An 11,388-nucleotide genomic window follows, 5' to 3' on the forward strand; every position below is an offset into this window, starting at 1 on the left:
TCATGTAGATCAATGTCCAAGAGGCCAGGTATATATGAGAGAAGAGTAGAGAACGGACAAACAACTAGGCCTAATCAACTACCTTAAATCAAGGGAGTTACACCTAGTACACCTAATCACGTCAACTCCAAGTCAAGGGAAGATAGCTGGTAGATGAAAAAGAGAAACCGGACAAAGGTTCGGGTACACACTTTACACCTTACACTTCACACTTTACACTTTACACTATACACACTTTACACTTTACACTTTACACTTCAACTATAAAAACACCTCCTTTGAGTTCATGAGCAAATGTCCCATTTCTCTCACACAGAAAGCCAGAATGCTTCCTTTAGCAATATCCATCTTCCTACTCTTCCTTACCTTTCTTTGGTATCTCATCCACATCCTGACCACTGCCTTCCAGAGGCCAAAACACCGAAAGCAGCTGCCGGGGCCTTGGGCACTACCAATAATTGGTAACTTTCATATGCTAGGCAACCACCCACACCACACCCTCCAACACTTAGCCAAACAATATGGCCCCATAATGACCATGCGCCTCGGCTTGGTACCCACCATAGTGGTCTCATCTCCTAAAGCTGCAGAGCTGTTCCTTAAAACCCATGACACCGTCTTTTCTAGCCGCCCCAAACTCCAGGCCTCTGAGTACATATCGTATGGTGCAAAGGGTATTGCCTTTACTGAATATGGTCCATACTGGCGCCATGTTAGGAAGCTTTGCACAATGCAGCTTCTTTGTCCATCAAAAATTGAGGATTTTGCTCCGTTAAGAAGGGAGGAGGTGGGGTTGTTGGTGCAGTCGCTGAAGAAAGCCTCGGAGGCAGGTGAGGTGGTGAATCTTAGTGAGAAGGTCGGTGAGCTTGTTGAGGACATAACATATAGGATGGTATTGGGGAGTAAAAGTGATGACATGTTTGATCTCAAGACAATTATTAGGGATGTCATGTCCGTGCTAGCTTTATTCAATATTGGTGATTATGTGCCTTTCCTCAGGCCACTGGATATTCAGGTATGCAACATGCTATGCAAAGTCGTCTCTGACGTAGTTTATGCAGTATTACACTATTTGATAATCATTTAATTTTGTGTTTTTAGTTTTCCACTTTTTTGTTCGATATATTTTAGGAAAAATTAGTATCCGGTCCCTAGTTCTTAGTGTTTATTAACTAAGACCTTATTAGTTATCAAATTTTGATTCAAGTCCTTAATATTAATGTGATAATGAATTTACGTGTTTATTATATAATTTTTTAATATAAAAATTAGTAATTAATTTAGGGTTTAATACTCACACCTCTATTAAACTTCTCATTAATTTTCAATTCAAACATTTCCAAAATAATAAAAAATTAAATTAAATTAAGTTTGTACCTATTAGTTTTTTTTTATATATATAAAGATTCTTAATTTTTAATCTTAAATGTACCCATTCATATAATTTTTCAATTTTTTTAATCTTAAATGTACCCATTCTCAAATATATCAATTTGTTATATGTAAAATGTACCCTTTTTTAATATAAAATCCATTCAAATTTTTTAATCCATGTTTAAACTTATATGGGTACATTCTTTTTCGTTGATTTGAGAATGTATCCATGTTTTGGTACAATAACTTTTTTTGTTAATTTTGGTTAATGTACCCATACATATATGTACACACACACACAAAATATAATAGAGAGTATAGTTTATATTTTATTATTTTTAATCCCATAAATTATGGGTTTTATTTAAAATCTCATTAATATAAACAATTACAAATTTCAATTTTAATTTTTAATTTAAAAAACATAGTAACTTACATTATTACATTAATGTTAGGGACCTCAATCAAAAACAAAAAACTAACAAGGTTTCAATAAAAAAATATTGATAGCTAGGGACCGCATCCAAAGTGTCCCTATATTTTATGTATACTCTTCCCATAAATCCCACGCACCACGATTTTCCCCACATTATTTTTTCCCCTTCTCTATCTTAAAAAAACCCAAAAATTATATGATTATCAAATAGGTCTTAAGATTACTTATCATGCATTTATTAACCTTTTCTTCTTAGGGATTGACCAAACGCAATAAGAGAATTAGCAAGATAGTCGACCAACTTTTTGAAAAGATAATATGGGAACATGAACAAGTTTCTAAGAGTGAGCAAGTACAAGGCCATCATCATCACAAGGACTTTGTTGACGTGCTGCTTTCATTAATACACCAGCCACTAAATCCCAACGATGAGCAAGGCTACAAGATTGAACGAACAGATGTGAAAGCCATCTTACTCGACATGATTACGGGTTCCTTTGACACTTCAGCTACCGCAATTGTTTGGAACCTTGCCGAACTGTTGAGGCACCCGAGGGTGATGAAAAATCTCCAAGAAGAGCTCCAACGTGCGATTGGAACTGACCGAATGGTGGAAGAGAGCGATCTGCGAAAGTTAAGTTACTTGAATGCCGTGATCAAGGAGAGCTTTAGACTACACCCAATTGCACCATTTTTAGTTCCTCGGGAATCCATGCAGGACGTTACGGTCGATGGATATTACATACCTAAGAAATCGAAAATTCTAATAAACACTTGGGCTATTGGAAGAGATCCTAACGTTTGGTCGGATAATGCGGGAAAATTTTACCCTGAAAGGTTTATAAATAGCAATGTTGATCTTCGGGGGCATGACTTCCAGCTTCTACCATTTGGGTCTGGCAGAAGAGGTTGCCCTGGTATGCAATTAGGGTTAACCACAGTTCGGCTGGCTCTGGCAAACATTGTCCACTGCTTTAACTGGGACCTTCCAAGTGGCCTCCTACCTCAAGACTTGGACATGACTGAGACGTTCGGCTCGGTGCCGACAAAAGCCCAACACTTGCTCGCCATGCCGACCTACCGCCTGGAGACTAAATAGACGTTTATCCGTTTTCTATCGATATACTAAATGCCGTAAGAAATTATATCAGGTCGGGTGGCTTGAATATTTGTACGTGTCTTAAATGTCATGCATGGTGAGACTTCTATTGTAACTATACCTTAGTGTGCTAAGAAAACGGCTTTCTATTATAGATTTGTAACCCTATATAAACACTTATTTCCATTCTAAATAACTTTAAGCTTTTATTTATAATAGAAAAATGAGGAATTCACGAAGAAAAGTGAGGGAAAATTCGTCGACATTATCCGACTAAACAATTATCAGAGACTTTCACAATTAGATTAGTTACACATATATGTTACTGACAGTTCAGAATCAAAATGTAGTATCCACGAATTGTAATTTGAAGATGTTTTTATACTGGCACCATCAAATCCAACCAATTAAGATATCAACATTATAATTGCGTACACTGCTACAACTCACCTGCATCCTCTTCAAAATTGATTCTCTGCATATACTAATTAAATGAAGTATCCATTTTTTACCCCAACTATTAGCTAAAGTGGGGGCATTGCCCCAACTATGAAGTATCCATTTCTTTATTAACGAAAAATACTTGCTATACAGAATAAAATAATATAAATAATACAATAATTAAATGATACTAACTTGATTGAATCACATATAGAGGCTAGTGCTTAAGCTATGTCTTATGTCCCACTCTTGTGCTTGTGGTTCTACGATGTCTGCTCGATCATGATACAACTATCTAATTCTACAACATGCATTGGATTATAGAATTCTGGCGAATTGTTTTGTGTGTTTACTCTCTAGAAATTTTGTACGGAAGAGGAGGGAGAAAAGATGGAAATACTAGAAACTAAGACTGTGAATATATAGGTTGTTTCACACTCTTTCAAATACTTGTTGAACGTATTTGAAAATGCACAACTCTTTCTAAGAGCTGTGTCTCTTAATCAAAACAGTTTTTAATTAATATGTTAATTAAAAACTTAATCTGAAATTAAAATTAATGAACTTTGATTAATTTTAACTTCCAAGGCCCCAAGTGCCCCAATTGATTAATTAATATTAATTGTATTAGGCTATATTATACAAGCCTAATCCACACAATCATAAGGTCCAAGCCTTCAATCCATTTCCAAATGGTCCAAATCCTAATTAATAGAATAAAAGACTAGACCTATATAAAGGCATTGGGAACTAAATGTTCCCCGATGTGGGACACTAAAAGTCTCAAAACTCCAACAATACCCCACATTTTGAGATGACTATGTGGTCCTAAAGAAACTAAGATACGAGAGTAAACAATAGATGTGACATACATCAGGAGATGTGTCTTTGGACTTGAACCTACCTTAGTATATACTTATCAGATTTACTAGATGACGCAGTGAATATAAAATCTTGAATGGTTCATCTCCACAGTAAACCAAGACAATAAGCAAAACATATGTCACACCAACACATCACAAATTCATACGTTTGTGTTCTTTTTTGTCTTGAACAAATCCTGGATTCATGAGAGCTTTAGAGAATGTAGCCATGTAATTCTCATAAATGTGACCCCACATTTACTCTCATATAGGTGATATTGATTAGGAATAGGCTGCTACTATTCCACTTGATTCACAAGTATCAATATCATTAAACTAATGTATCCTACACTTATTAGCAGTCACCACACTTCTTCCATCATAGGAATGGGTATGTAAGTTTGTTTGTAACATCCTACATCGTCCAGGGGAATGGATTCTATAAGCCTTATATGTATATTCCCATCTCTAACTAGCACGAGGCCTTTTGGGAGCTCATTGGCTTCGGGTTCCGTCGAAACTTCGAAGTTAAGCGAGAAGGTGGCCAAAGCATTTCCATGATGGGTGACCCATTAGGAAGTTGCTCGTGAGTTCCCATAAACAAAACCGTGAGGGCGTGGTTGGGGCCCAAAGTGGACAATATCGTGCTACGGTGGTGGAACGGGCCCAGGATATGGTGGACCCGGGCCAGGATGTGACAAATGGTATCAGAGCCAACCCCTGGCCAGAAGTGTGCCGATGAAGACGTCGGGCCCTTAAGGGGGGTGGATTGTAACATCCTACATCGTCCAGGGAAATGAATTCTATAAGTCTTATATGTATATTCCCATCTCTAACTAGCACGCGACCTTTTGGGAGCTCATTGGCTTCAGGTTCCGTCGGAACTCCAAAGTTAAGCGAGAAGGTGGCTAGAGCACTTCCATGATGGGTGACCCACTGGGAAGTTTCTCGTGAGTTCCTATAAACAAAACCGTGAGGGCGTGGTCGGGGTCTAAAGCGGACAATATCGTGCTACGGTAGTGGAACGAGCCCTGGATGTGGTGGACTCAGGCCGGGATGTGACAGTGTTTCTTCTTTAAATCTAGCCAAACCAGTTTGCCTATTGAACCTAGACCATGAGATCTCCAATAAACTAGGTTAGGTTTCCGTTTGGCAATTTCATTTTATTCTATTGGTTTTAAACACATTCCCCTCGATGTATGCTTAACTTGCTCTCTAGACAAACCTTTAGTAAGCGGATCCGTAATATTATCTTTTGACTTAACATAGTCAATAGAAATTACACCACTAGAAAACCATTGGTTTATTGTTTTATGCCTTCGTCTAATTTGTCTAGACGTCCCATTGTATACAGTATTTTTAGCTCGATATGTGCAGCTAAACTATCATAGTGTATACATATTGCCGTTACAGGTTAGGCTATATGGGAACATCTTCAAAAAATATCTTAGTCACTCAGCTTCTTCTCCAGCCTTATCGAGAGCTATAAATTTTGTTTCCATCATTGATCGGGCTATGCACATTTGTTTGGAAGATTTTCAAGATATTGCTGCTCTTCCCAAAGTAAATACATATCACTTATGGATTTCATATCAATATTATCGGATATCCAATTCGCATCAGTAAATCCTTTAAGCACAGGAAGATACTTTGTATAATGCAATCAATAATTTAGTGTATGCTTTAAGTATCTCAATACTCGAATTAACGTTTCCCAATGATCATGCCTACGATTGCATGTATATCTACTAAGTCTACTCATTGAGTATGCTATATTAGGCTTTGTACAGTTCATAATGTACATAAGGCTTCCAATAACTTGTGAATATTCACGTTGAGATATAGCATCACTATTACTTTTCTTTAGTTTGCTATTGGCATCAAACAGAGTAATTGCATCTTTACTTTCCAAATGACCATACTTTCTAAGTGTAGCTTCTATATAAAGGGATTGTGTAAGAGTATAACCTTCTTGGTTTCTTTTGATTTTTATACCAAGAATCACATCAGTTATCATATCGAAACATGATTTCAATATCTTATAGGTACAATTTATTATCTCTTTATTAGTTCCCATTATAAGCATATCATTTACATATAAACACAACATAATATAAGCATTATTTTGAGTTTTTGTGTAGACACACTTATCACACTCATTTATCGTAAACCCATATGTGATCATAATATGGTCAAATTTCTCATGCCATTACTTTGGAGCTTGTTTAAGCCCATATAGCAATTTCACAAGTTTACAAACTTTGTCTTCTTGACCTTTAACTACAAAGCCCTAGGGTTGTTCCGTATATATTTCCTCATCTAAGTCTCCATTTAAGAATGTCGTCTTTACATCCATTTGATGTATTTCCATGTTATAGAGTGCAGCTATAGCAATCAATAGTCTTATTGAAGTAATTCTTGTTACATGTAAGTATGTATCAAAGAAATCCAAACCATGTTTTTGACGGTCCTTTAGCTACCAAGCGAGCCTTATATTTGTCAATTGTACCATCCAGTTTTAATTTCTTCTTAAAGATCCATTTGGACCCAATTGGCTTATTGCCAGGGGGCAAATTGACTAATTCCCACTATGATTTTGCATAATGGAATCTACTTCATTGTTAATTGCATCCTTCCAAAATGGAGCTTCAGGAGTGGACATGGCCTCCTTGAATGATTGAGGTTCTGTCTTAGTTAATAAGGTCACAAAATCAGGCCCAAAGTCCGTTCAAATTTTTGTCCTTTTACTCCTTCTAGGTTCAAGTTCTTCTTCTTGAACTCTAGATGGGGATGAACCATCATCATGTTTTCTAGGTTCGTCATTAACTTCAAATACATCATCATGTAATCTATTTTTTCAAGAGATTAGACTCGCCCATTTTGTATGGAAATATGTCCTCAAAAAATATTGCATTTATATATTTTATAATAGTATTGACATGTATATCGCTTACTTCAGAATGAAAAACTAAGAATCTATAAGCTGAACTATTAGATGCAAAACCAATAAAAACATAATCTATAGTTTTAGGCCCTAATTTAGTTTTCTTTGGCAATGAGACTTGTACTTTTACCAGGCAAACCCACATTTTAAGCAATTTAAACGTTTGGGTTCTTCCTTTCCATAATTCATATGGTGACTCATTTCTTATTTTAGGTGGAATTCGTTTCAAAATTTTGTTTGCAGTAAGCAAGGCTTCACCCCACAAATTGTGTGGAAGCCCGAGCTATTCAACATGGAATTGATCATGTCTTTAAAAGTCCTATTTTTCCGTTCGGTAACACCGTTTTGTTGTGGTGTATAAGGGGCTGTTGTTTTATGAATTATGCCATGTGTGGCACAAAATTCAACAAAGGCATGAGACTCATATTCTCCTTCCCTATCGGACCTTAATACTTTAATTTTCTTGTTAAGTTGATTATCAACTTCTACCTTATATGTCTTAAACATATCCAATGTCTCATCTTTGCTATGAAGTAAATAAACATTGTTTGTACCATACTTGACCAATCCCGAAACTACTGAGCACCAGTCAACGTTATACCGTCAAATACCCAGAAGAGTTTCCCTCCAACCAGGAGGCCAATCATAGCGCAACACGTGTCGATATCAGAAGCCAATCATAGCACGACACATGTCAACATCAGAAGCCAATCACAACACGACACGTGTCAATGTTAGAATGAAACTAGAAACTCTCTTCTATAAATAGAGATCATTCTCTCACAATATTTCCTAATGTCATTTGTACTAAATCATTCACTTGTACTCACTAAAGAAGTGCTTGAACCTATGTACTTGTGTAAACCCTCACAATTAATGAGAACTCCTCTACTTCGTGGACGTAGCCAATCTAGGTGAACCACATACATCTTGTGTTTGCTTCTCTGTTTCTATCCATTTACATACTTATCCACACTAATGACCGGAGCAATCTAGCGAAGGATACAAACTTAACAATTTATGTTGTACCAAAGTCCTCGCTGATTTTGTGCATCAACATTTGGCGCCGTCTGTGGGAACGACACTTATTCCCAATCTCTTCAGCTTTGCTAAGCTGGTTTCCACCATTTGTACACTCTTTTTTGACCAGGCACCCCTTTCCAACATGGGAAGCGAAGTAAGCCACAACACACAGAATGACACCCATCTTGTACCTAGTGCGAAGCAACGAAAGAAGAAAGGAAAGAAGGTTGCTCTTCAAGCTAAAGTCGATGAGCTAAAAGCTCATAAAAACAAGATAGCAATGAAGAATGAGGTCATCTAAGAGCAGTATGAGAAGCTCTTTGAGACACTCCACGAAACTAGGCATACTCAAACACGCGAGCTCGTTACCCCTGTGGACATCAACCATCATCTGGGTGCCCCCAACACGGAGGGTCACCTCCATTCGACATGGGTATCCTTGATGAGGAATGAGCTAATCATCAAAACATTGATCAATATGAGACTTCTCTTAACCAAGATACTTCGACCCGAAGTAGAAGAAGTGGACGAAGACCTCTCATTGCAGAAGGGTTGGAAGGATCGAAAGCCATTTATCATGATTGCCGAGACTTCCTAAAGCAACGTCCAGAGAATCCCCTCCACATATGCTTGAAGATCAATGACCCAAGGGTTTCTGAAAAACTCGGTCCCCTCTCACGACCCAGGCCAACTGCCAATCTAGGGAAGAAACGACAGGTCCCAGAGGAACATGAAGGTACGGGGGACTCTGAGGTATTCCGACAGAATTGCCCTAGAAGTCAGTACGGCGAGTCCAAGAAAAAACCACACGCCCTTGCTTAAACTTTCCTACTTCTAAGAGGCGATGGAGACTTACAAAAGAAAATTCCAGTGGTACATGACTCCACTCAGAACCCTCCTGTCCTACAGCTTCTTGAGCAAGTAAACAAGTTAAAGGCCGAACGTCAGGCCAAGATACCTGACTGGAACCAACCTAGGCCTGGCCCTCTCACAAGAAGGATTATCGACACCCCCTTCAAACGAAGACAAAACAAAAGCTTAGTTTACAACTCTATACTGGAATGGAGGACCCAATAGAACACCTTAACCTCTTTGAGTCCACCATGGCATATCAGATGCATATCGACAAAGAGCGATGTCTTCTCTTCCCCTCCACCCTCTCTGGTGTCGTTCTAAACTGGTATTGCCGTCTTCCACCTGAGACAGTAAACTCATTTGAGGAATTGAGAAAACTGTTTGTCTCTCAACATATCTTCCAGACCGATCGCTTGCATTCTACAGATGACTTGTACATTATTCACTAGAAGTCGGACGAGTCACTACAAGAGTATGCCGGTCGCTTCAGCCATAAGTATTCTCGTTGCACTGAGGCAGATGACAAGACTGCCCTCAAAGCCTTCACGGCAGGCCTACATGATTGTTTCTTCAAGTACATGATCAATGCCAACACTTGGTAGACTTACTCTGAGGTGATGACACATGCTTACAACTACGCATTCGCAGAAGCAAGGACATACCAAAGGAACCTCCATATGGTTAACCCTAATCAACAAGTGGGAAGTGGAAGTCAAGTTCTACCAAGTGAAGAGATCTTGGCAATTCAAACACCTATTGCATCATTTCCTGCCTTATTTAGCTACTCGCTCAGTCACCAAACGTATCTGTCTCTTGGTAAGAGGAATTATTTTTACTCTCAGCAAGCCCATTACAACAAGAGGGATAAAAGTTCGTATCAAGACAATCAGGGGTGAACATACCGTCGACTATTATGACTATGGGGCCAAGCCTCATTCTTTCAAAATGGAGGACTAGGTACTGAAGGAAATGCTATTATATGAAGGCATACACATTATAAATGTTTTAACTCTCAACCGCTTGAGATCTTTTGTCACACAAGCCATTCGGCAAATATTTAAAGAAGAGGGAATTCAGATAACTTCTTCTGAGTCTTTTGCGTTCCTAGCACTGGAACACTTAGTCTACGCTGACCTACCCTTATACTCCAACTCAGAGATTCAACATGCGTACTTTGACACAAAGTATGTGATACTAAGTGTTACAACCAACATGGTTCACATATAAAAAACATGGATCCCTTTTGCATAGCAAAAATTCATAAGCATCACTCATATCAATTAACATAAACATCATAAATTCTAACACATTCATACATAAACATCATACATTCCAACACATTCATACATAAACATCATACATTTCAACACATCCATACATAAGCCAAATGTGCTTCGAAAGGGTTTAACATACTTTATGTCTTCGACACTTGCTACAATGTGCCTCGACACCTTGCCCTTATTCTCACCAACCAGGTGATGAAATGTGAAGAAGGAACTCATCTTCATGCCACCAACCAGATGATGAAATGTACAACTCGTACTCTAATATCATTTCGCAACTTGCCACTCATGCCACCAACCAGGTGAAAAAAGAACTCATTTTCATGCCACCAACCAGGTGATGAAATGTACAACCCGTACTTTAATATCATTTGGCAACTTGCCATTCATGCCACCAACTAGGTGAAGAAGGAACTCATCTTCGTGCCACCAACCAGGTGATGAAATGTACAACCCGTACTCTCCTTCATGCCACCAACCAGGTGATGAAATGTACAACCAATACTCTAATATCATTTGACAACTTGCCACTCATGCCACCAACCAGGTGAAGAAGGAACTCATCTTCATGCCACCAACCAGGTGATGAAATGTACAACCCGTACTTTCCTTCATGCCACCAACCAGATGATGAAATGTACAACCCGTACTCTAATATCATTTGGCAACTTGCCATTCATGCCACCAACCAGATGAAGAAGGAACTCATCCTCATGCCACCAACCAGGTGATGAAATGTGATGAAAGAACTCACATTCGTACTACCAACCAAGTGATGAAAGCAACTCACCATTCATTCCACCTACCAGAAGATGAGTGGTACAACTTGTACATGTGAACTCCTAGCATTCACAAATAATCAAAAACCCTCAAGCTTGACAACTCAACTAGGGGAGCACTTATGCCCAACAAGAGTTATAGTCACCAACAAAGTCTTATTGTAAGCCAACAACTTCAGTGCATGGCATACGAAGATCAAACTATTCAGCCCTCTTGCATCTGCTTCAAACATTTCCTCTCTGTAACAATGCAAACAATACAACTCATAGAAAGCTTCACACTCTTGATCA

The 11,388-nt window shown here is 38.4% G+C and overlaps 1 protein-coding gene across 1 annotated transcript; it reads left to right on the forward strand.

The window, feature by feature from the left end:
• Positions 1-286: 286 nt before the first annotated feature.
• LOC126599872 (cytochrome P450 CYP736A12-like) lies at positions 287-3,172 on the forward strand. Its single transcript, XM_050266332.1, has 2 exons — positions 287-1,015; positions 2,067-3,172. The coding sequence occupies exons 1-2, from the start codon at positions 287-289 to the stop codon at positions 2,907-2,909; spliced, it is 1,572 nt and encodes a 523-aa protein (XP_050122289.1). The 3' UTR covers positions 2,910-3,172.
• The last annotated feature ends 8,216 nt before the right edge of the window (positions 3,173-11,388 follow it).

The sequence above is a fragment of the Malus sylvestris genome, chromosome 14 (genome assembly GCF_916048215.2).
Source record: "Malus sylvestris chromosome 14, drMalSylv7.2, whole genome shotgun sequence".
Lineage (NCBI taxonomy): Eukaryota > Viridiplantae > Streptophyta > Magnoliopsida > Rosales > Rosaceae > Malus > Malus sylvestris.